Source organism: Trichosurus vulpecula, chromosome 2 (assembly GCF_011100635.1).
Source record: "Trichosurus vulpecula isolate mTriVul1 chromosome 2, mTriVul1.pri, whole genome shotgun sequence".
NCBI classification, from domain to species: Eukaryota; Metazoa; Chordata; class Mammalia; order Diprotodontia; family Phalangeridae; genus Trichosurus; species Trichosurus vulpecula.
The window spans coordinates 456,841,700-456,868,682 of record NC_050574.1 but is presented as its reverse complement, the minus strand read 5'-3'; the positions used below and the strand labels follow the sequence as shown (position 1 = coordinate 456,868,682).

The following is a 26,983-nucleotide window of genomic DNA, read 5'->3' as shown; positions in this document are numbered from 1 at the left end:
AATCCAGAGTTTTGCCATTACCACTCATGGAATCTCGGGCAAATCAGTTACCTCTTTGGGCCATAGTTGGGGTCGGGGGAAGGTGGGGCGGTGGTGGACGACACGGACCACGGAGTCCCTTCCAATTCAACATCCACGGGCCTATGATACCCTGATTCTTTTCTCTAACCCTAGAAGAATCTGGCCCGACTATATGACTAACAATGCTAGAGCGTAGTGATCTGAACACTGTACTCAGAATCGAAGGACTCAGGCTCTCATTGAAGCTTTGCTACTAAGGGTATGCAATGGCTTCTTTGCGACTCGGCTTCCCCATCTGTCCCGGGAAAGGATGGGCTGGATCATTTCTAAGGTCTATTCTAGCAACAAAGGCTTTGCTCCTACGAGTATCTATTATAAAGGTTTACTGCTGTCTTTTGTTCTTACCTACCTTCAACGTCCCCCTGCATCTCTCCTTCCTCTCCCCTTTTCCAAGAGAGCCATCCCATAAAACAAAGAATTTGTGTTTATACTTTTCGATTATGTTCATGTCCACTGTCTCATTTGCTCCTTAAAACAAAACCTTACAAGGAAGGTAGGGCAGTCAGGAGTCCCATTTTATAGATAAGGAAGCTGAGGACCAGAAAAGTTAAGTGTCTTGTTCAAAGAAACATTTAATTGCAGAGAACGGTCTAGACCAGGGTGGGGAACCTGCACCCTCTCAGTTTTCAAGTGCGGCCCTTCACCTCAAGGCTGCAGGTTCTCCACCCCATTCTAGAATCTGAGGCTCTTGACCGTCAATGTTTTTCTATATTGCCACATTGTTCCATTCCCTTCTCTCCACCCCCAATGAATAAATAAATAAAAACTTAAAGGATAACTAAACTAACAAATTGAATGGATCGGTACATGAGTGACTAAAGAAATGAGTATAGCTTCTATATATGATGAAAACTATAGATAAGGAAGGGACAGAGAGAGGAGGCAACAAGCATTTATTAAGCACCTACTATGTGCCAGGCTCTGTGCTAAGCACTTCACAAATACTATTGAATTTGAACCTCACAACTATACCTTGGCAGGCAGGTGCTATTATTAGCCTCATTTTAGAGCTGAGAAAATTGGGGCAGGCAGAAGTTAAGTGACTTGCTCAGGGTCATACAGTTAGTAAGTGTCTGAGACCACATTTGAACTCGGGTCTTCTTGACCCCAAGCCCAAAGCTCTATCCACTGTGGCACAAAGCTTGCCAAGAGCATGGATTAAGAGAAAGGGCAAGCATGGTCTTGTGCTCCTGGAACATTAGGTGACCAGCAAGTAGAACCATAAGCCCTTTTTTTTCCTCTATGGTTTTGAAAGACAAGAAGCTTTAAGCCTTCTTCTGAAGCTATCTGACATTAGTTAATAGTTATTATCCAAGAGCTTCGTCAAGGGTATAGAGCAGGACAGGTCTTCCCAGGGTGGTTTTAAACACATCTTTCACATTTCTCATGAGGCTAGAAAAAGAAAGCAAATTTTATCTTTTTTTTACATACCCCACCCGCATAGTGTACACTGACTTGAGATGATGAAGAAAAAAGCATTGCCAGGGTACAGCGGATAGAACAGAGAGCCTGGAAGTCAGGAAGACCCATCTTTCTGAGTTCAAATCTGGCCACATATATTTACTGGCTGTGTGACCCTGGGCAAGTCACTTAGCACTGTTTGCCTCAGTTTCCTCATCTGTAAAATGAGCTGGAGAAGGAAATAGCAAGTCACTCCAGTATCTTTGCCAAGAAAACACCGAGCGGGATTACAAAGAGTCAGATATGGCTGGAAAGCAACTAAACAACAACCACCATGAGGAAGGTCACGTACAACACATTAATTCGAATACTGAAACAAGCAGGCTCGAAAGAATATCTTTGGATCGCTGTCTGGAAGGCATCTTTATGTGGGTGTATAACTGGGAAGGAACAGGAGATACTGCCACTCTCCTCCTATGTGCGTAATTACTCTTTTTTTCCAAGATAAATTTCTGATAAAGAGTATTATATTAAATTCGATTTTGGATGATAGTGGAGAAGACAGCACTCAATTATGTGCAGTGGCAAACTCAGGAATTATGATAGATATTATCATTGATGCCAGACTGGGACAAGGGCATGCCAATCACAAAGGAAAGCCATTATGATCTTCAGTCACCTAGAGAATATGCTACAGGAGTACGTATACACACACACATATGCATATGTACACATGCGTATATATACCGTACTTCAATATAATTGATTTCCTTGGTGATCGGATGTATTTAATAAAATTGTTTTCCTGAGAAGGGAAGAATAGGCTTTGTCTGACTGTTGAAGGAGTTCATACCTCAAAAAAACCTAAAGAATCCCTAATCTTAAAGGAAGCCAGCATGATTCAGCAGCTCTGAATGAGTCATAGATGGCTCCCCTAGCCTATTCCTTCCATGGCACAGAACACATCGAAGCTCTGGAGGCGACTTTAGTTTTCTTTTTTCCTCTCGTGGGATCTCTGTTTCATTTTCAATGTACTAAAAGGCAACATTCAACCAGATTCCTAAATAAAAAACATGAAAGTCAGCTATGAGGGATATCTGGGAACGCTTATACAAGAAAAATGAGCTGACTTTTTGGATTGCCATCCTTTTAAAAAGCATTGGACTATTTCACATGGAGGGTTGTAAGGTCCTATAAAGACTCAGAGACAAAGGGAGAATTGATAGAACTATTTATGGATACGTGTTATATCATCTCCCTGGGATATGGGCTATAGCTCGGTAGCTGATCCCTGGTTTGAGGTGTTTCTAAACTACTTCCCTGAAACCTGGATGGTATCTAACAAAAGACATACAACCAAGATCGACTCTTTAAAGAGAAATATTCTTAAGAAGCTCAGTGTCCAAAGAGCAGCCTCCTGATACTACGGGCAGGAAAGACGATAATAAACTTAGAGGGTTTTGAGATCAAGTGAGAACAAACCATTAATTATACAAGGCCTATTTCAACTTTTCTGCTGTTAGCCTATAGAATTATAGATCTAAGTCTAGAACAGACTCCAAAGGGAAATCTAATCCAACACTCTCATTTTACAGACAAGGAAGCTGAGGCCTGGGGAAGTTAAGTGACCCTTGTCAGAGGTGGGATTTGAACTCAGGTTCTTTGATTCTGGCACCAGTCCTCTTTCCACTCTCCCAGGCTGCCTGACCCTTTACTTAGGCTCTCTTTTAATCTCCTTTTTTTCCCCCTTCAAATTCTTATTGATATTTTAATTTTTATATCAGAGTCACTTCTGGATATACCTTGTCATTCCCTCCCCAAATAAACTCTCCTTTGTGACAAAGAAAAACATTGAAACAAAATCAACCAATACGGACTATATTTGACAGTGTGGACAACATTCCATATCCATAGTCCCCAATCTATCGAAAGGAGGAAGATATGCTTCTCTCATTTCTTTTCTGGGGTCAAAGCTGGTTATTACAATCATATGGCATTCAATTTCTTAATGTCTCACTGGTTCCATTCTATCTTTTTAGGCTTTTTGGGAAAGGAAGGAAATAAGCATTTATTGAGCACCTACTATGTGCCAGGAACTGTGCTAAAAAAACTTTACAAGTATCTCATTTGGTCTATTTTGTCATCTTTGGCAATTTGGTGGGTATGAGGTGAATAGTGAATTGTAATTTGAGTTTGTATTATTAGTAATGTAGAACAATCTTTTATATTGCCTTTGATGTTTTCCTGCCTCTTTCCAAAAGCACCCAACACTCATGCTCTAGAATCAGGCACTTTATTTTCACAACCTCTACAATGGAGGGAGTAGCCAGCCTGCCTTGTTATTTGCTATCTGCCTTGGCACATTAATCTGATAGTTGTCTTTCCACTAAAGGCCCAATACTCTAACGCTTCGCTGTGACGTGGCTGGGGACCAGCTCAGCTATGTAGAAAGGCTTGTTATTACCAGGCTGGCTTGAGGGTGATGAGTTTGTACCCAGGCTTAAGTGAGTCACCACTCCCTTGAAATTAATATGCAGACAGTTCCCAACTTATAGGAACATATCCTTTACGTATGTGTCTGGTGAGATAGCTAATTTTTATGAAACTTAAATGAGTTCTTCAAAGCTGCCTGGAGTGTCTTAGCAATCAACCATTTAAAATTCTACAGAAACAGAAGACTGAGTATGAAATAGATGTCTCTGCTCTTGGCAGAGGAGTGGTGGACTATGGAAACAGAATGTCGATTATGGGCTGTTGTTATTGTTCTGTTGTTTGGATCATGTCTGAGTCTTCTTGCCCCCATTTGTGGTTTTCTTGGCAAAGATACTGGAGTGGTTTGCCATTTCCTTCTCCAGGAAACTGAGGTAAACAGGGTTGAGTGACTTGCCCAGGATCACACAGCTAGTAATCGTCCGTGGCCTGATTTGAACTCACGAAGGTGAGTGTACCTGACTCCAGGTCCGGTGTCACCCTGATTATGGGTATAGAACCTGAAAGACATGGTTGATGTACTGCTTTGCTTTTAACCGTTCCTTTTTCTTTAAACTGAAATGAGTTTTAGAAGAGTTAGGGAGTATAAGCCAAGTGACAGTTGAGAGAAAAACCACCACCAAAGTATCGATAAAGCATTAAAAACTGACCTGGAACAAGCTGTGATTGTGGGATGTGCTGAGTACATAGTTCTTGGCGAGCCAATGCCAAGTACTCCATGCAACTGAGAGTCACCATGATAAGGCTTCCTAGTTTGTATCAGTGAATGATAACAATGTAGCTAGAATTTACATGGTGCTTTGAAGTTCGCACACTTCACACCTCTAACCTCCCAAGTATAACCACAACCCCGGGAGGTGGGTGCCACTATTATTATAAAGACAGGGCTTAAGTGACTCGCTCTGGATCATACAACTACAACACGTCTGAGGCAGGATTAAGGCACATTAGTCTAAGAGAAAAGAAAACGCTGGAGCCAGGGAAAACAAACAATGCAAGACAATAGATGGAGCCACCTAAAATAGGAATACTGCACCATCAATATAAAGAACAGAAAACAAACGAGACAGAATCACAGAAGTGTCAGACAAGTATCCTTTGAGAGAGCTGGTAATAAAACACTGATAAAGGAGAGGGGGGAGCTAAGATGGGCGGTGGTGGGACTTAGGGCCATCAATCTTCCTTTCTAGTAGCAGTTAAAACACCAAATGTTCTACTTAACACACGGACTGATTTACCACAAGAAACATTTAAAGAGGGAGAAAGACCAGGGCCACAATTAAATGAGCATTCAGATGCATAGAAAAGATGCAAATAGATTTTAAAAGAAATACTTTTACTACAGTAATAATCTTAAAATGTGGAGTAGTAGAAAGAGCTGAAACTTAAGTCAGAAGACCAGGGTTCTTTCATTTCTTGCTATGTGGAAACTGTATCTTGTTCTGGTCCCCCTGATCTCTACCTCCCCCCACCCCAGCATAGTCAGTATGGTAAGTTTATAAGGTAACAACGTATGAAGTGAGATTGCAAAGGGGAACGTAGGAGTCATTTGCAAACTGTGCCCCAAATTAAGGCAGCCTGAATTACTTACAAACAGGCTCATAAATCAGAGGAGCACAGGAACCACTGGCAGCAGCCTCGTAAATGAACTAAAGTCACATCCTGAGACTATGTGCTAAAGTAGGGGAAGTCATCTAGGCCTTAATGGAACCACTCCTTGGTCCTCTTAACTGCCTCTGGTCTGTAAGCTTCTGATAAACTCCAAACAAAACTCCAAGCACAAACCAACACAGCATTACGTTACTGAACTAACCCTGAGGTGTGGCTGATAACCTTGAGATGGTGTGGATTTGTTAATAAATTAACCCTAAGGTGGCATGGATAAAAGTCCATTCCCCCCCCCAAACTCCTATAAAAATGGGACTCCAAACTTCTGTCCCCCCAGCACTCCTCCACTTGCTATGGTAGGTCCATGCTGCCAGAGAGCTCCCACTCTGATCCTCAGTTAAGGGATTTTCTGTGCCTCTGCCCTCCACCATTCTTTTCCCCAGAGCTACTTCCCCCCTCCCCCCACTTTGCCTCTGTAATCTCTGTGCCTTATTAAAGTGTGATTGAAGCATTACGTCCCACTCACTGCCACCACGGCCTTTCCTGGTAAGTATCCAAAGAACAGGGTGTTCCTGCTCCCCCACCCCCCACCCAGCGGTCCCATTCCTTTAGTCATAAACTGGGAGCACCTCCTAGGAGGACCCTGCTGACAGCTGCCCCTACTGTGAACAAGCATGTGTCCCTTCCTAGGAGATCACTCCCTTTATTTGGATCTCAATAAATCAATTAAGAATTCCAAAAATTAATTAACAATTCACTTGCTCTCCCACGTATTAGTTGTGTGACCTTTCTAAGCTGTCATTTTCTCAACTGTCGAATGAGGTGATAACTCCTTCCTTGTAACCACTTCACAAGCTCACTCCAAGAAAGCTCCAAGAAGCAGTCAAACAAGGCACTCTAAATGATGCAGCCCACTTTAAGAATTCAGAAACATGGCACTTTAGAGAGCTGGTCAGTAACATGTACATGCAGCTTGCACAATGGCGAGATGGGTAAAACAAGGATGCTCAAGCCAAATTTTAAAGTAGAAACTAATTAACTAGCAGCAAGTTAGAGGGGCTAGGGTTGTTACTGGAACACACTTTAACAAAAATTTCAATGTTCCTTTAATTTTTTTTCCACTAGAGACTGATATTTTAGCCAGAGAGGACCTTAGGCTTTTGTTGCTCACCTGTTTTAATCTTTTCCAACTCTTAGTGACCCCTTTTGGGGTTTCTGTGGCAAAGATACTGGAGCGGTTTGCCATTTCCTTCTCCAGCTTATTTTATAGATGTGGAAATTGAGGCAAACAGGGTAAAATGACTTGTTCAGGGTCACACAACAAGTAAGTGTCTGAGGTGGGATTTGAACCAGGTCTTCCTGACTCCAGGCCTGGTGCTCTCCACTGCACCACCTAGCTGCTCAAACCTTATGGTTACATCATCCCAAAGTCTTCCATGCTCTATGTATCATTGGTGTTGGTTGGCCACATTTGTCATAACGATTTGGAGGCACAGAGAAAACAATGTAATGGACTGTGCCATAAAAGAAGGAAATAAGAAAGACAGGACAGTGGAAGAGGAGCAACAAACAAGCTTCCTAATGGAAATCTTAGTGGAAAAACAACACCACTGAGGGATTTTTTTTTTAAAAAGCTTTTGAATGGCATCCCAGGGACAGATCAATTCAACCTTGTAAGTAAGAACCTCAGCTTTATTGGCTGGTAAATATCTTTTACGAGTTCACTTTCTATATTAGTCATCAAATAAATATATTTTAACCAGACTTCTTTGTCTCTTCACTCTATCTCCTCGGCTATTCTCTTAGTGAAAGTGGACACTTAGCCATAACCATCGCCTTCCCTCCATTCTCACAGCTCCCAGCCAGCCCAATTATTCCCATCACCTCATCTGGACCAGCACAACAGCCTTTTAGGTGGGCTCCCTGCTTCACTTCTCTCCTCCATTCAGCTGCCAAAGTAACTTACTACAACGAAGTAATTTACTACAACGTAAGTTTGATCATGTCCCACATCACCCTACTCCCATCACCTGCCCAATGAACTCCAATGGCTCCCTATTATTTCCAGGATCCAATAAAAAAACCAATTTTCCATTTAGAGCCCTCTGTGACCTTCCCTCTTCCTGCCTTTACTATACTTCACCCCCCTCCATGTACTCTACAATCCGGTTACACTGACCTACTTTGCTTGTTCTCACCCATGATATTCTGTCTCCCCATTCCATGCATTTACACCATGCCTAGGACGCTCTCCCTCTTAGCTTTCCTGGCTTTCTTTAAGACTCAGCTCAAAGCCCACCTTTCTGCAGAAGGCCTTTCCTGATCCTTCCCAACCACTAGTGACTTGGAGACTACCTTCCATTTACACCGATTATGTCTTGTATTATGTAGTTATTTGTGTATTGTCTGGCTCTGGCACATTAGCCCGTGAACTTCTTGAGAGCAGAGATTCGTTTTTTGCCTTTCTTTGCATCCCTAGAGGTTAGCACATAGTAGGTATGTAATCAAAGCCTGCTGACTGACCACCTAGAATAAAAGCTTTCCCACCAATCTGGTTTTTTAACAAGGACGCATTAGAAAAGGGAAAACATTTTTACTTAGATATTGCAGGAGAGGAATGTCTCTTGGTTGCTGGAGAATCAGATCTTCTTAATGGCGATCCAAGGCCAGTCGTGGAAACGGCTGCTGGGGGTCGCTTTTCTTTCTTTCCTTTCTCAGTCTACAGAGGGGGTAAAGAACATGAAAGTCCAAGTACTGTGAGATGACTCATTTAGCTACATTTTAAATATTGTAACTACAACACCTGTAAAGCGTGCTTTCAAAGAGGTCAATTCCCAAGCTTCATAGGTTTCCAAACCGTAAGTGGCAACTGAATTCAGCCCACTGTGTGATGACGACACAATGCTCCAAAACACGAAAAAGGAACTAACTTTTATATAGAACTTGGGAGCAAATTCATTCCCCAAAGGGACCTTGTAAATTTAAGAATATCACAGCTCGTTCTCAGTCTACAGGGCACAAGGTAGTGAGTGGTGGTGGGAAACGAACACTCAATTTGAATCTTCAGGGTTGTGTTCACAGTTCATAGGCCTGGGTTCTAGTCCCACTTACTGTGTAACAGCCAAACCATGGCTTCCTCATGATTGTGATTTTTAAAATTTATTTATTTATTTATTTGTAGTTTACAAAATTCAGTTCCACAAGCTTTAGAGTTTCAAATTCTCTCCCCCTCCCTCCGCTCCCCCCTCCCCAAGACGTCGTGCAATCTGCTATAGGCTCTACATAGACATTCCCATTCAACATATTTTCACATTAGTCATGTTTCAAAGAAGAATTATAACCAGTGGAATGAACTATGAGAAAGAAGGAACAAAACAAAACAAAAAAGGGAGAGCAAATAGTCTGCTTCGATCTGCATTCAGACTCTGCAATTCTTTCTCTGGATGTGGATAGCCTTTTCCATCATGAGCCTTTTGGAGTTGTCTTGGAACACTGCATTGCTGAGAAGAGCCAAGTCTACCAGTCAGTCATCGAACAATGTGCCTGTAACTGTGTACAGTGCTCTCCTGGTTCTGCTCCCCTCACTCAGCATCGGTTCATCTAAGTCTTTCCAGGTGTTTCTGAACTCTGCCTGCTCATCCTTTCTCATAGCACAACAGTATTCCATTATATTCCTATAGCACAGCTTGTTCAGCCATTCCTCAATTTCCAGTTCTTGGCCACCACAAAAAGAGCTGCTATCAATATTTTTGTATGCATGGTTCCTTTCCCATTTCTATGATGATCATGGTATTTAGAGCTGAAGGGAGCAAAAGGCAGGCTGTGTGCATTTTTAACAATCTTCTCTTTTAACAGATGGGGAAACTAAGGCACTGACTAGCTGAAGGTCTACTGATTCCAAATTTGGTACTCCTGTTCACTGTAATAAGCTGCCTTTCCATAGCATAATTGTAAAATAATATATTCATAGATAAATCATATTTATGATCACATAATCATATTCATCCCTCACAAAGAGGATTCTACATCGGGAGGAGGCACTTGTTCAGTCATCCAAAAATGTTTTTCTCTCTCAATAGAAAGATTTCTCCATCCCCCGGCAGAGCAGATCAGAGGCCTAACTCAAGCGCCAATCCAGTATCAAAGCACTATTTTCAGGAAGAGTGCAAAGATATACAAATCACCAGGACAAAATCAGGGGTGGATGAACATGCTGGGAATGTAACCTTCAAGAAAGTCGGTCATAAACTCTTCCACAAAATACGTAATAGAATGATATGGGAGAGTTATCGTTCCCTTGCCCCACAATTACCCACTCCTCAGCCCTTAAAAAACAGCCCACACCCCCTCCAAAGGCCGCTGTACCTACCAAGCACCTCCATATCTACTCAGCCCCTCACCAACACATTCTCCCATCAATTTCTCTTCTTCCCCTTTATTCTCACACACACGCACACACACACGTACACACACACACACACACATACCACACCATCAACCTCCACCCTCCCACTGCCATCACCACCTTACTACACAAATCTACACAGAAGGAATCTAGAAATTTCACTTCTAGTTGGAGAAACTAAAGAAGGTACACTAGCCTAGGGCAGTGAGAAAGAATATTGGGCTAGGACTGGGGTTCAATGCCTCTCCCACTTGCTAATTATAGGACCTTGGTAAAGTCACATGATCTCTATGGGCCTCAGTTTCCTCATTTGTAAAATGGGGGAACTTGACTAGGTGCTATTTTCTTAAGACTTGGTCAGTATAATTGTGATGTTAAGTTTTGTAGGGCTTACATTGTTATAATATTATGTGTGTTGCTTTCCTGATTCTGCTTATTTCATTCCATTTACATCCCCTAAATTTCTCCCTGCACCCCTCTCCTCTCACAAAGAGCTATTCCTTATATTGAAGAACTTTTTGTAAAAAATAAAAGAGGAAAGAAAACAAATCACCAGAGATGATCAGCACATTGGAAAACAATCTGTCTACGCGTACAATGTTTCATATGTGTGAACCCCCATCCCCAGCACAGGAGTTGGGGAAGGTGTTATCTATTACTGGGGGCCAAGCTGATTCTTTGTAATCCTGCAATATTCATTCCAGCTGTCTTGTGGTCCTTGTTCTTTTCACTTACATTGTGTTGTCATCATTGTATGTGTATTGTATGTGTGCATATATGTGAGTATGCATAGACACACACACATATATACATGTGTACAAACATGGGGCAGCTAGGTAGCACAGTGGATAGAGAGCCATCAGGAGAATCTAGCCTCAGGCACTTACTAGCTGTGTGACCCTGGGCAAGTCATGTAACCCTGTTTGCCTCAGTTCCTCATCTGTAAAATAAGCTGGAGAAGGAAAAGGCAAAGTGCTCCAATTATCTTTGCCAAGAAAACCCCATCATGAAGTCAGACGTGACTGAAAAAATGAATAAACAATAATACACACACATAATGTATGTGTGCATGTGTATGCATATGTATATACACACATATATATACATACGCACACACAGAAATACATATACATGCATAAATACATCTGTGTGTGTATCTAAGACCCCCTTTCCAACTCTCACACTCCACCTGTCTGGGGCGCTACTAAGCTGAGGAGCAGAATTAGGGAACAGCCCTGTCAAACTCCCATGGAAGCCCCTTTCCCAGTGCTAGTTGGCACCTTCTCTTCAACTGAAGAGTTGCCTAGAGCACTGAGAAAGTAAGTGACTTTCCCAGGATCTCATAGACCAGGGGTGGGGAACCTGCGGGCCCGAGGCCACATGTGGCCCTCTATGTCCTGAAGTGCAGCTCTTTGAATCCAAACAGAACAAATTTGATTCAGTCAAAGGGACACACTTGAGAACCTAGAGGGCCACATGTGGCCTTGAGCCTGCAGGCTCCCCATCCCTGTCGTAGACAGAATCGTTAGGGATAGGACTTGAACCCAGGTCCTCTTAGCTTTGAGGTGGGCTCTCTGTCCAACATGCCACAATTTGTGCTAGCCCGAAAATAACTGTGATTTTGAAAAATGAGTGGGTTCAAAAGAAATATGGAATCTGGATGCAAATCGAAGAATGCCATTTGCTCTCTCTCTTTTTTTTTTAGTTTAGTTTGGTTTTGTTTTTTCTTGCTCATGGTTCCTCCCATTCATTCTAATTCTTCTATACAACATGACTAATGTGAAAATATGTTTAATAAGAATGTATACATAGAGCCTATATTGGACTGCATGCCGTCTTGAGGAGGGGGAGGGGAGGGTGGTAGAGAAAATTTAAAAATTACAGAAGTGAATATTTAAAACTAAAAATAAACAAATTACTTTATTAAAAAAAATGACTGGTTTCAAGATTATGTTAAGAGAGTCTCATTACATTTGTAGAACAACAGCACCATGCTATCGAGTAGGAAAAAGAAAACAACTTTTTTCTAACTTGGGAGCAAATTCACTGCCCACAGAGACCCTGCAAATGAAGGATGAAAGATAATTATGATGCAGGGAACTGAGACAGAATGAAATGTGGGCAATGCTGCATCAGAACACGGAAGTCAATGAAAAACAGGAGACAAAGCAAAGGAGAAGTAGGGTGACAGACACAGACCAAGAGAAATACCTTGAAAGGTTAGGAGAGTACCACATCACACCTATCACATCGGCTAACATGACAAACCAGGAAAATTATAAATGCTGAAGAAGATGTGGGAAAATTGGAACACTAATGCATTGTTGGTGGAGTTGTGAACTGATCCAACCATCCTGGAGAACAATTTGGAACTATACCCAAAGGGCTATAAAAATGTGCATATCCTTTGACCCAGCAATACCACTTCTAGGGCTGTATCCCAAAGAGATCATAAAAATGGGAAAAGGACCCACACATGTACAAAAATATTTACAGCAGCTCTTTTGGTGATGGCCAAGAACTGGACACCGAGGGGATGCCCATCAATTGGGGAATGGCTGAACAAGTTGTGGTTTATGAATGTAATGGAATACTATTGTGTTATAAGAAACAATGAGCAGGCAGACTTCAGAAAAACCTGGAAAGACTTCCATGAACTGATGCTGAGTGAAGTGAGCAGAACCAGGAGAACACCGTGCACAGTAACAGCAACATTGTGCAATGACCAACATTGATAAACTTGGATCTTCTCAGCAATGCAAAGAACTAAGACAATTCCAAAAGACACATGATGGAAAACACCATCTACATCCAGAGAAAGAACTATGGAGTCTGAATGCGGATTGAAACATACTATTTTCTCCCTTTTTTTTCTTTGTTTTTTTCTTCCTCATGGTTTTTCCCTTTGGTTCTAATTCTTCTTTACAACATGAATAATGAGGAAATATATTTAATATGATTGTACATGTATAGCCTATATCAGATTGCATGCTGTCTTGGGGAGGGGAAGGGGAAGGAGGAGGAGAAAATTTAAAACTCAAAATCTGATCAAAGTGAATGTTGAAAACTAAAATTAACTAAATAAATAAATATTAAAACAAAAACAGACAAAAAAAAAGAAAGTTTAGGAGAGAATGTTCCAGAAAGGTGTGGCTAGCAAAGAAGGAAGAAGGAAAGGAGCTCAGGTTGAGATGAGGGTAGAAGAAGAAAACACTGGGAATATACTTTGTGTTATTAAGCATTCACTAGGCGCTCACAATAGGAACATGGGAGATAGGGAGTTCATTTGGAGTGAGCAAAACAAGTTTAGGAAGAAGGGCAGCCAAGGCCAAGAGAGGAAAGGATTGAGAAAAACATTATGGGTGGATGGAGGGTGCAGCAAATGAATCAAGTGGCACACGACCAGCAAGTTATGCCTTTGACTTCGACAAATTGACAAGATTAAGAAAGGCAAATTTTAAGAGACTCTGCAGACAGAGAGTCAGGAGAGCCCAAAGAAGGTCCGGATTACCCAAGAAAGAAGAAAGAGGAGTCAAAAATCATCGGCTGTGGATACCTAGAGGTTGCTTTGAAAAAAAAAAGGCATAAATGGGAAGGCTCAGGGGCAAAGGGGACAGACTAGCCCGTTGTGCTGCCATAAGGGACTGGATAGAAATTCTAATTTCACCGTGCTGCAGACTAGTTCTGTAGTACCTAATAATAATTATGGTCACTGTGATAACAATACCTGCCATTCACCTGGTTCTTTAAGGTTTACAAAGCACTTTAGCAATATTATCTCACTTCAGTCGCACAACTTGGTGAGGCGGGCATCAGAGACAATATTCTCTCAATTTTACAGATGAAGAAACTGAGGCTCAGAGAGATTAAGTGACTTTGCCTATTGTCACAGAGCTATTATGCGATGGGAGGGATGTGAACCCAGGTCTTCTGAGCTCAGTACTTTATCCATTATATTATTATGACCTCTATTTGTTAAAATGTTCATGGTAAATAATACGATAAGGTATGCTAGAGAATATTCAGGCAGCTAGGTGGTGTGGCAGAGAGAGCAACTCACATTATATCCCAGGATTCATAACATTCTTTGAATACTCTCTTGTTGTTCAGTCATGTCTGACAAATGGGAAACCCCATTTGGGGTTTCCTTGTCAAAGATACAGGAGTGGTCTGCCATTTCCTTCTCCAGCTCATTTGACAGCTGAGGAAACTGAGGCAAACAGGGTTAAGTGACTCGCCCAGGGTCACGCAGCTAGTACGTGTCTGAGACTGAATTTGAACTCAAGTCTTCCTGGCTCCAGGCCCAGCACTCTATCTACTACACCACTAAAATGATGAATAGTAAAGCTTAATCTTGGCCCAGATCAACTCATATTTGCTTGTTATTGCACACTGTTCAGCAGCACTGAAATTCAAATCCTGACTGTAGGAAATCAACTTATACCTTGGTTCAGTAACACTTACAACAGCAGTTAGCATTTATGGGATGTTATATTTTAAAGGTTTGCAAAGTGCTTCATAAATACTATCTTATTCCATCCTCCCAACAACCCTGGGAGAAAGTTGCTACTGTTATCCCCATTTCACAGGTGAGAAAAATGAGGCAGACAGAGGTCAAGAGACTTGCCCTGGTGTGCCACAGCTATTAAGTGACTGACCTAGGACTAGAACTCAGTTCTCCCTGACTCCAGGTCCAGCACTGTACCACCTAGTTGCCTCGGTAGAGAGAATACTCTCCATAGAGGTGATAGACTGAAACCTGTTTGGTTATTATGTGTGCAATTATAGTTGGCTGGGGCAGCTAGGTGGTGCTCCAGTGGGTAAAGAACCAGTCCTAAAGTCAGGAGGATCAGTGTTCAAATCCAGCCTCAGACACTTACTAGCTGTGTGACCCTGGGCAAGTCACTTAACCCTGTTTGCTTCCCCCCCAAAAAAAAAAACAAAACCAAAAACAAACAATTACAGGTAGTCTAGAACTAAAAGCCCAGCTTGAAGGGATCTAGAGAAGACTGCAATGCCCTGGCACCAGCTTTGAAGAGTTCATCACTTCACAAAACCCCCATTAAAAATACTATTTAGAATAAAATACATGGATTTTTCTTAAATGCAGTAAGAGATTTTAAATTGTTTTAAAGTTACACAGATCAAAAACCTTACTGAGGGTGATGCTCTCAAACCTACCTGTTCGGACGAACCAGCTCCTTTCAGGGCATCCCCGGCACCACAGGCCATCATCTTCCTTCTCTCTGGGATCCTGGCAGGAGATGCCTTGTAGGGAGATTTAAAAGGACTCCCTGGGGCTAAGCGAGGACAGACAGAGGAGACTACAGAGTTATAGTCCAACAGTCAAAGCAATAGGAAGAACAGACAGAAGAGGAAGAGAAGGAAAAATTGCACAACTCCATTATAACAGGACGCATGGCAAACAGCAGTCTCACGAGTTAATTAAATGGTCTCTGATACTCCAAGGGACCCCTAAGCCTATAACAGCAGCGGCTCATACGGAAACACCATCACTCCACTTTTAATAGATATATGGATAAGAAATAAAATCTTTTAGAGGTTCACTTTTTTTTTTTAAATCCCCATTGAATTTCTTCATGAAAAAAAAATCTGAAAATATTTTTGGAGGCAACAACGTCTCGAAAGTGAGTATATATGGAAATAGGTTTTACATGACTGAACATATATAACCTATATCAGACTGCTTACCATTTTAGGGAAAGAGGTGGGAAGGAGGGCAGGAGCAAATTTGGAACTCAAAATTTAAAAAATGAAAAGAAAGTGAGAAGGATGCTGGTTCAAATCTTAGCCTTGCCACTTGCTACTAGTGGGCTTGGGGAAATTACTTGATTTCATTGGGCCTCAGTTTCCTCACTTGTAAAATGAAGTTGGATTGGATGGCCTCTGGAATCCCTTCCAGTTTTGACTCTATGATCCTAAAAAGTGTTGGGTTCTTCCACTTTGTGCTCAGAAGCCTCCCTTAAGGGAAACACGCACATAATTTACTAAATATTCAAAGGAACTGTATAAAAAAAATTGAGGTAAAATTTGGTTGTGCGACCCAACAGCCAAGTGTCATTTAACCTTGAGAGAGGATAAAACGAATTTTTTTGCTATTATTCAGTCATTCAGTCATGTCTGACTCTATGTGACAGAGCAACGAAATTAGATTTTAAGCCGTAATCACTAAAGAGTATAAGCCAACCTATTTTCATGGCTGCATTAACTAATTACCAAAGATACTTACGCACAGTGACATCTAACCTTTCCATTCCACCCAGACAGGCAACACTGCCATTACAGCATCATCAAATAAACAGAAGTGTGTTAAATGGTTTTAGTAAGAGGATGTTAAAAAAAGGGAGGCTTTTTAAAAAAGCTGAGACAAGAAACCCCCCAAATTCCCTTCTGTATCAAGCATTCAGAACAAACAGAACACCCTCCTCTAAGCCTTCAGAAGGTTAACGTAGACGTCAATGTACAATCAATTCCAGCTACACTTCTTGCCGCCTGATTCTTTTTTCCCAATGCGCAAGAATTTTAAAGGCTACCTAATGACATTCTCATGACCTTGCCAATTATTTATTTATCCACGGCCAGCAGCATGTTTACCTACAGGATCAGAAATTTTAGTAACTTCTCTTTCATTTTTTTCTTTCATTATGAATTTTTTTAAAAATTGGTATGACAGCCTAGCAATTTGTAGGACAGCTTTATTTTTTACACTGAATTGGGAAGCTGAAGAAAGGCTAATACCACATAAGTGGCAAAAACTGCACCCCAGGTAAATGGATTCAGGCTTGTGCAAGGATGATTTCTTTAGGGACAATTCAGAACAGGGAGCTAGGGTTTCCATCTCATCCCTTGTTATCTCTACCATTTTGTCCAGTAGGTGCTTAATAAATGCTTGCTGATTAATTAAACGTCCACAAGCTTAAAAGGCATACGTTTATTTGAATACGTAATACAGAAAGGAATGCATTTAAGGAGGGAAATACAAGTTTATTTTAATTTACCCTCCTTCTAAAGAAATGTGGTTTCAACAAAAGTTAGTAGGAAAAGAAATATTGGAATTAGCAGCTTGAGACATGGAACAAAACTAGGAAATAGGGGGAAGAAAAGTGAAAATTCACCATTAAATGAAACACTCCGATCGCTGCCAGTGGCAACTTTCATACCTTAGTAGTCAGAACCCTTCTGCCTGTTTTACCTGAATCAATGGATTGCTCAGAAAGCATGAGTGTGCTTCGGTTTCGGGCTAGGGAAGACTGTGTGGGGGTCAACAGTCGCATGACAATAAAGTGTTCCACTGGACTAAGGTGCATGCGATAGGCTGAAGGATGGAAGCAAACGAAATAAAAAATATATATATATACACACACACGTATGCAAAAACTCAAAGAAAACAAAACGATGCTGAAAAAACACAACATACACCACGCAAAGGGATGTTTCTGGACACACAAACAATTGGACAAAGCAATTTAAAGCTCCTGAGGACCAGGCGTTTAATGGACTTCTTGGTATTTACAAATACACATTGGAGTAAAATATTTCATAACTACAAAACAATTCTATGTTACGTAAAATAGTCCTGCTGAGCGAGAAGACTACCCAGTCTGGAAAGGTGCATGAATTCTTTCGGGACACTAGAATTTCTGAAAAAATTTTATTACCAAACATTTGATCCACATCCCAAAAACCTGGGGTTTTTTGCCCAGAAATTCTAACATTAGTAAATGCATAAAATGCATAAACATGTATCAATTCCATAAGAGAAAGTTTCCATAACTCAATTTAGAAGTAATAGTTTTATAAGATGTCAAGAAATAATTATGTAAAAGACCTTGATTTGTTTTTAAGACAGTGGTTTAATGAAAACCACCAACATGCACTTTTCCCATATAAAATGGACTTTATAAGTCAGACGGAAATAGAAAATTACCATTATACAGCAATATTAAAATGTCGTGTTTCACTTTTCTCATATGAACACAATTTTTAAAAAAAAATCATATGAAATAGAAACTGTCAACTCCCTATTATCTGCTTTAATGGAAGGCAGCAACGTCGATTATTTATAAGACAGATAGTCGAAAAGCCATTTTTATCTGTGGTGTAGATAAACACACACAAACGTCATTTTAGTATACGGAACTGTCTTCTTCATAATACTAATTTCTTAAGACTAACCTGACAATGGCCATATTACAACGGCAAGTTAACTATTGTGGGATTAAAAACCACCCATGAAGCAGCCATGAGATGGTAAACTGAGAGATGACGGTGGATGATAAAGCATAGACACATTCCCATATTAATTCACGCTAAACCTGTAACACCAAGCGAAGTTTAGGCAAACACACACGCTAGAATCTCTAACTCGACAGCCATGCGTTCCATACGCTTCATAAATGTTCTCATCTCCACGTCTTTGATAATTCCATTTTCAAGTGCCTCCTCCTAACTGCGCTACCCATCAGCGGTACCGTGCCATCCCCAATACCTCTAACACAGAAGGCCTGCCAGCCTGGAAGGTGCAAGCTTAATTGGAAATTCACTGATAAGAAGCATTGGGGAAGAACATTCCTGGGAAGATGTTACTTGTCCTTTAAAGGGCACAAGTGTTTTCCTTATTCCCCTCCGAGGCAACTCGCATGCTAAATATTCTATCAGAAATGCAAGGCACAGCAGCTCACACCCTTTGAGACGATGAGGTTTTTTAAAGCATCATCATCGTGCAGTATTGAAGGGATTATCTCTCCCTGCCTCAGTGATTTATCTGAACTCCCGAGAGAGAGAGAGAGAGAGAGAGAGAGAGAGAGAGAGACAGAGAGACAGAGAAAGAGAGAGAGAGAGAGAGAGACAGAGAAAGAGAGAGAGAGAGAGAGAGAGACAGAGAGAGAGAGAGAGAGAGAGAGAGAAAGAGAGAGAGAGAGAGACAGAGAGAGAGAGACAGAGAGAGAGAGAGACAGAGAGAGAGAGAGAAGAGAGAGAGAGAGAGAGAGAGAGAGAGAGAGAGCTGCCCGACAACCCGATGGAGACAGAAGGCCAAAGTCCCTTAAATCTTTGATTCAAAGCCTATCTCAAAATGGCACCAAAGATTCTGTCCCACACATCCCACTGACTAAATTCACACACTGCCACCAGCTAGTTGGAGCACCTGAAAATGCTGCCTTCTTTCAAGTCTTTTTCCTTAAGTGGTCACGTGGTTCCCTTCCTATTTAATAGGGATGGCAAATTGCCATGGCCTGTTTGTCAGAAGCCTATGTTATCTAGCCAACTCTAAGTAACACTGACCTCACTCATTCTAGCACAGCAGATGCCTAACACACATCAGGTAGGAAAATCCTTGTCATTTACTTAAGTTCTTCTGTCACATTCCAATTGCTTCTAAGTTAATTCCTAGAAATAAGTTAAGCATAGAGTGGGAGGAATAGAATGGTTTCTGCGACCAGAAAAGAAGGACAATTCTCATTCCCCAGCAGTAAAAAGTAGCTGCCCCATTCCCAAATCAGTTCCTTTCTTCCCAAGGATTAGAGGATTTGACTGTGTCATAATACAATAACGGAGTTATCTGCAAAGGGCTGAGAGGTACTGGGGGGGGGGGAGCTGGGATGGGGGGAGACGAAGGAGTGACTCATGAAAGAGACAGTTTCTAAATAGGTCTACAACCATCCAAGAGAATATTTAAATGTAGAAAGAGGGCTGCAGAGAGCCCAAGAGGACACAGTTACTTGCCTTTGTCAGAGGAATATGTAATTGCTGCTGTGGAGGAAGACAGACGCTTACTGATGGGTGACTCCAACTGCTTTGGAAGATTCATTGTAGAAGCTGAAAGTTTGTCACATGCTGTAGAGAGATGCATGAAAAAGACAAGTTTACATTCATACTATGGAGCAAGAAATCAATAATCTTTTTTCTTCCTTACCTCATCTGTGGACCTTTGTTACTAGCAGCTGTGAAATAGCAAACTATGCATTTATTACCCTAAAAATCCAATGGTCCTAATTTCAAATATCCAGCCTCTTCAACAATTAACTATTATGGCAGAAGATTTTCTTTCTTCCATCTCAACATTGTTCAATTTTACAAAAACCAAAGTTATAGTAAATCCTCATGGCAGATCATCTTCTTAAGAAAAGGGGGGCAGGGAATAGCTAGAAGCTGGCCATAGATCACCTAGATTTAAGCCCCTATCTCCATACATAAAAGCCATGTGACCTTGGGCAAGTCACTTAACCTTTCAGTCCCCCAAGCAGTGATCTGAGACTATAATTTTCTGAAGAGTTGACAATCCTCACCAGGAATTCCCTACACCAGTCAAATAACAAGTTCTAACCTCCCAAAAGAGATCAAAAAGCCTTTTTCATAGTGTATTTGGAAACAAACAAAAACCCCATATGGACCAATTATAGTTCTGTTCTAAATGTAACTGCCACTGGAACAAAAAATCTGTCAAATAAAATGAGCTTCACTCAGCCCAGGAACTGAAAACACCACCTTATCCAGCCATTCTCAAGCTTGGGAAATTCAGGTTGTCTTTTAAAAATCAAAGAAATCCTTCAGGAGCAGGCTTCGCAATCACCAAATGGGTGATCCAGAGTGATTCTTCTAAACATCTGGACCTTGAGTCTTAGCAGTCAAGATTCCCAGGATCTTAAAACCGTTAGAATTCAGTCAAAGCTCAAACTTCAGTTTTGGTAGTTTCCCAGTGGGGAGTTCTGCATCTCTCCCTACAACATCTCCTAAGCCTAAGGGGAAAAGTACTGGTGCTGTAATTAACCCTTAAGTCCTAGGCAGCAAGACTGGTGTTGATTCTCTTTAAGGAGGGCGCAGAGAACTCAGAACTTCTATTTCTGTTCATGTAATATGACCATCTGCATTGCTGGAAATTACTGCACCCCTTTCTTTTTTTTTAAGCCCTTTTCATCAGCAGCAAGTATACTCCCATTTCTAAAGATGCGCTTTAAATGGAAAGAAACAAAGGTGTGCTAGCTCCCATCCCTGTTCTACACAGTGCAATCTGTCAGCCCTTTATTTAAAACCAAATGCCTACCAGACAGATCCTGAAACCAAGGACAAACCCAGAATACGCATTTGTAGGCTTCCAACAGCACTTCTGTTGATAGGGCTCCCTTGCCATCCTTTCTGCCACACCTATCCCAGTGACACAGAAACAGCTCAGGCACCCCACCAGCCCACCCCATACAAATGAAATGTTTTCTGAATGAAAATAATGACATGGAGGTTAACCTAGGCATTTTCTGTAGAGGCTACTCAGAAGCTGTGCCTAGGACAGGCTCAAACAACATCCACACGAAGTCAACGAATTCACTGAGCCGGCTGAGGCTGGAGTGAGTGGGAGCTAAGTGTGAGATGTGTTCATTTCACCCATGGAAGATGTAGGCATGCACTGACATCACTATGATGTAACAACAGAAGACAACATATGTGTGAGTCATAGCTCTATAAAAAAAAGTTATGCAACGTCAGATGAAGATGTACATCTAAGAGGGGTGTTTAAGGCAGACGAGGGAGGTTGGTGGATGAATTGGAATGATTGGAAACAATGATCACAAAACACCATGGTACTGTGATGCTCGGAAATACCATTGGAGCCATCAGCAGCAGCAGCAGAGGTCACAGGGTCTGGAGCAAGGGTGCTGGCCGCTAAACCTAGTAGAGGGGGTGGGGCATTTTCTGATTCACCTACACAGCAGAAAATCAGAGCAAAGAGAGGTGAAAAATAATCTGATGTTTTTATTTCATCATTGTTTGTTCTTTAAAAAAAGATTACTAGAGCTATTAGAAAAAGTAAGTGAAAGAGGTTGCTGGGTTTTTTTTTCCACTTAAAAAAATACATTTTTTTTTCCCTATTGGAATATAACCCCCAAAACAGCACAGATCAGACAGTGTACTGTCAAGAGTTAAACATGCCCACTCCAGAAAGCCTTATACAATGCATTTAGGGTTTATTCACAAAAGAATAATAACCTTAATATTCAAAGAGACAAGCATTTTAAAATGCAATCATGTTTCATTGAGCAGATTTTTAAAAAGCTACCTTTTTAAAGATGACCAACTTTATAAAGAAATTAGGACGATGTCTTGGAAACTTGAAAGGTAAAACAAACTACATAATGACATAAGCCGTTTTGCTTTGAAAAAACTAAAAGCAATAAAAATTAAGCATGAGGGAGAAAAAAATCCCTTTATAAACTGCAAATGCTGCTATGCATTTTAATGGCACAGTGTCTGGCACAGAGTAGGCACTTAAAAATTTTTCTGTTGCCTGATGAGCGAGACCCTCGTCATGAAAAATACCCATTAGCCTCGTATTTACCAGCCCAAACGGATTTCTTTTGCTTGTAAAATCAGTTCCTTCAAACATTCTCTTCTCTCTTTTAACAACAATTATCTGTGATCTCTGGTGTCTGAGCCATATTAAAAAAACCCGAACCTTAAGGACGAGTGCCTCGTCTTCCCGTGAATTAATGTCAACAGCAAGTCTGTCAAGTTTGCAAAGCTGCAAAGCTTCCCCATCCCAAGCCGACCCAGCAGCGGAAAACACCCCGGCAAGCAGCAAGCAAGCCGCCGAGAGCCTCGGCTGTCGCTGCCCGGGTGGTTCCACGCTGCAGGATCCGCAATGCAGACAAGACGGCCGGCTTCACTCACCATCCCTGTCGGAAGAGCCGGAGCTGGAAGCCAGCGCTCCTCCCCAGGACCACCGCTTCTGCTTCTGCTCCAGCTGCTGTGCCCGCTCCAGGGACCGCCGCATCATGGCCTCTAGGCGTTGCTGGGAAGGTGATGGGGTAATAGATTAGTCAAGAGGTGTGTGCGGGGGTGGGGGGGTGCGGGTGTGCGTGCGCGCGTGTGTGCGTGTGTGCATGTGTGAGCGCGTGTGTGTGCGTGCGTGTGTATGCGTGTGTGAGCGTGTGTGTGTGTGTGTGCGCGCTGAAGGGGAGGGGAGAAGGTGTCGCGGAAGGTGAAAAACCAAACCCCCTCCCCTCTGGCCAGCTGTTGTGGATGTTTAAGGAGAGGGGAGGATGGGTTTTCCGTGGCCCATGAGGACGCCCCAGAGAGCGGAATCAAAAGGAATCTGCGGCAAAGGACCAACTCAGGAAAGCTGTCACCATTAAAAGGACCTACCTGCACAGAGAGCCCTTCCTTTTGTCTGCAGAGCCCTGAGGTCAAGAGAAAGGCCTAAGTACATAACCCAGAGCTTGGATCGCAGCTGAACATCTAGTCCCTCGGGGGAACTGCCACAGAGATGCTCTGGCCTTAATTTGTTTAAGAATAACGCTTGACAAGCATTAACTCCTTCTTGCCTGCACCAAGCCATCCCCAGGCACTGGAGCAGCCCACAGCTGGGGGTGGGGGTGGGGGGGTGAGGATGTCTCTGATGCGCTCAGAGGCAAGCCAGTCGAACTGCTAGAACACCAATCAAGGGCTGGTTCCAGAACAAACCAACCAACCAACATTCTATTTTGCTTTAGAGGCTACAAACGAAAACCCTGCTCCCCCAAATTCCTAGCGCACAGTGAGTTCTTCTGACCTTGACAAGAACTTTTGAGACGGAGAGTGAATCCATCCAGTACGGGAGAAATCTGCTTTACGAAAGATCCAGATGGAAAACGACCACTTTCTACTACATTCCGCATGCTGCGCTTCCTGTTTACTTGTCCAGGGTTAATGCTTCAAGCGGACCCACCATCTCCAACCCCCCGGCCCCCACCACCTAGGACAAAGCGCCCAAAGATAACCAGCCTATTTTCACACGGCACAGCTAACTAACCCCACACAAATCCAAACCACCCACCTATTCAGAGAAGGGAAAATCAACAGACAGTTCAGAAATTAAAAATAATAAACTTTTTCTTTCTCTCGTCAAAAATACAGCGATCGCGCAAGCAGAAAAGGATCCCAGCCCACCGTTACCTTGGAAAAGCCAAGGGAGAGGAGAGCTCAGTAGCTGGAAGCATTTCCCTGCGTGGCTCACAAAAGCTGCTGTCCTAATTATACAGCCAGCCCTGCCTCCTTCCACAAATGACACTGCAAATACTCAGTTCTCTTCCGGTGCCAGGCTTGGGACTGGGGCAGGAGAAAAGGTAACTTCGGCTGCTCCGCCATCCCAGAGACACGATAAACCAAAGCCTAGGGCTTTCCAGGAACCATGCACAACAGGTAAATCAAGCATGACTCCAGAAGTCAGACTAGAAAAGTGACATTTCTGTTTCCTTAACTGGAGAGGAAAAAGAAGCCAACAAAATCCTCACATCATCTTTACTTTAGCTAGGTGGTTCAGTGGATAGGGCAAGCCAGGTGGCTCAGTGCTGGGCATGGGGTCAGGAAAGCTCCTCTTCCTCAGTTCAAATCTGGCCTCAGGCACTTACTAGCTGTGTGACCCTGGGCAAGTCACTTAACCCTGCTTGCCTCAGTTTCCTCATCTGTAAAACGAGTTGAAGAAGGAAATGGCAAACCACTGCAGTATCTTTGCCAAAAAAAACCCCAAATGGGGTCATGAAGGGTTGGACATAACTGACTAAAGAACAATGGAGAGAAACATGCATTCTGTACCCTGTACAGTTCTTTCAAGGCTGCTTCTTCCTGACTGGAGATTTAAAAAAAGAGAGAGAGAGAGATTTTTTCTTTTAGTTCTCTGGTCTGAGTACACTATTACACCCTACTAACTACATCGTCAGCTTTTTGGTTTGGGAAGTTTAAACATTTGGAGATTTCATGAGAAAGAGTTGGCTGCCACAGACTCATTTCCTATGGGGAGGTTAACAATAAAACAGGGACTGGAAACCACCTGCCTGGGAGAGTCTCAGTAAGAACGTTCAGGCTTTAGGCTGAATTAAGAAACTTCCCTTTCCTTACTGCTTCACCTTTGGGACATCATCCTTGTAGATCAGAGCTGAAGGATGCAGGCAAAGCATTGTGGGAAGTCTGCCCTACTGCAGGGTGACCAAGGCCTGTAACACCTGCGTTCAGGGATAAAGGAAGAAGGAACAGAAGGACCATAATAATTATGATAATTGCCTGGAGAAAACTCTGGGAGAAAAGAATCCTTGGGATCCCAGGCACTTGGCTGGCTGCTGGGTACGGTCTGACTCTTTTCACTCTAGAGCAGGGAGTGGCAACCCATGGCATTATCATCAGCACATGGGATGGTTTTGAATGATGTGACCAGGACCAGCACCAGTAGCTAACTGGAGGAGGGAAAGGGTGGGGAGAAGCAGCAGAGGAAAAATCAGAAAAGGCTTCATGCAGGGAAGGTGACATTTGAGCTTTGAAGGAATCCGAAGAAGTGCAGTGATAGAATGCTGGGTCTGGAGTGAGAAAAACCTGAGTTCAAATCTGGCTTTACTAGCTGGGCAAGTCACTTAACTTGTGTTTGCCTCAGTTTCCTCACCTGTAAAATGGAGATAATTATAGCACCTACCTCCCAGGGCTGTCACAAGGATCAAAGGAGATAATATTGGTAAAGTGCTTAGCACAGTGCCTGGCACCCAGTAGGAGCTACATAAATGTTGGCTATAATTAATTTTCATCCCTCTCATTAATTATCTTTGCTTCAGTATCAGCAAGCTCCCTTCTTCAGTACAGGCACCCAGGGAATGAATGAATTTCAGTAAGGAGGGACAGTCTGTGCAAAGAGAAATAGAGACAGGAGATGGAATATCTTCTATGTGTCGGGACATTAGGAAGATAAGTCTGGCTGGATCAAGCAATCAATCAACATTTATTAAGTACCTACTGTGTACCCGGCACTGTGCTAAGCTCTAGGTCAAAAACTCATGAAGGGCAATAGTATGTAGTAAGGCTGGAAGGCAGGTTAGAGTCGGGTTGAGAAGGCCTTTAAATGCCAGGAGTTTGTATTTGATCCTAGAGGTGACAGAGCGTCACTAGAGTTTCTTGAGCATGGCAGCAACATGGGCACACCTGTGCTTTTAGCAAGACAACTTTGGTATTTGTGTGGGAGAGAGAGACTGGAAGAAAGGAACTTAACACAGGAAGCCAAGTGCTAGGCTATAATCCAGGCAAGAGGAAGTAAGGGCCCTGGACTAGGGTGGTGGCCTGTGGGTGGAGATAAGGGGGCAGATTCAAGAGATACATGGCTGTAGTATCCACAAACTTGGGAACTGATTGGATCTGGGAAATGAGGCAGGAAGAAGAGGCAGAGATGAAGCAAATGTCACGAATTGTGTGACCCAGAGAATGATGGCGCCCAGAAGAAGCACAAGTTAGTATGGAAAAGGGACAGAGCTTAGGAAAAAGATAGTAAGTTGTGTTGGGGACATTTGGAGTTTGAGAGTCCTAAGGCTGAAGAATCAGAAGAATTTTGTGAGATGTTAAAAGAGCCTTACAGACCATCTAGTCTGTAAGACTAGATGTATTTTACAGATAGGAAACTGGGGGTGAGGGGAAATGCTCTGAACAAGGTAACAAGTGGAACAGACAAGAAAGCTGAGATTCAAAGATTCTCCATTGCCAGACCTCGTAGAGGCAATTAGGTGGTGCAGTGACAGAATGCTGGGTCTAAAGTCAGAAAAACCTGAGTTCAAACCTGACTTCACTAGCTGGGCAAGTCACTTAACTTCTGTTTGCCTCAATTTCTTCACCTGTAACATGGTGATAATTACAACACCCACTTCCCAGGGTCATCATAAGCATCAAAGGAGATAATATGGGTAAAGTACCTAGGCACAGTGCCTGGCACCAAGTAAGAACTATATGAATGTTAGCTACTATTATCATTACCTCTGCAAGTAGCTATCCTGTGTCCCATTTTTGTGCTCAACATTAAAAGGTAGTACATGGGAACAGGAAAAGAAATGGTCTCAAAAGAACTGAGTTCAAGTTCTTGGCTCTGATGCCTGTCAATTTATCATGGTGAGTAGGCAGGTCATTTCACCATTCCTGTCCTCAGTTTACCCATCTGTCTATACCATGTAGGGTGACTTAAAGCCTGAGTGGGTGCCTAGAAAA

The 26,983-nt window shown here is 42.3% G+C and overlaps 1 protein-coding gene across 4 annotated transcripts in view; it reads right to left on the bottom strand.

Annotated features, from left to right (window-relative positions):
* The window catches only part of MAP7D2 (MAP7 domain containing 2), a 44,670-nt gene extending 21,435 nt beyond the window's left edge, over positions 1-23,235 (bottom strand). For 3 of the 4 annotated variants that reach the window (XM_036747003.1, XM_036747004.1, XM_036747005.1), the window contains exons 1-6: positions 23,141-23,235; positions 22,667-22,787; positions 21,602-21,700; positions 19,730-19,840; positions 15,167-15,285; positions 8,178-8,299 (exon numbers count right to left, since the gene is read on the bottom strand). In XM_036747003.1, coding sequence (XP_036602898.1) covers positions 8,178-8,299; positions 15,167-15,285; positions 19,730-19,840; positions 21,602-21,700; positions 22,667-22,772 — 557 coding nt within the window. In that variant the 5' untranslated portion in view covers positions 22,773-22,787; positions 23,141-23,235. The remainder of the gene's footprint in view (positions 1-8,177; positions 8,300-15,166; positions 15,286-19,729; positions 19,841-21,601; positions 21,701-22,666; positions 22,788-23,140) is intronic. The other variant, XM_036747006.1, reaches the window with a different exon arrangement.
* Positions 23,236-26,983: the final 3,748 nt, after the last annotated feature.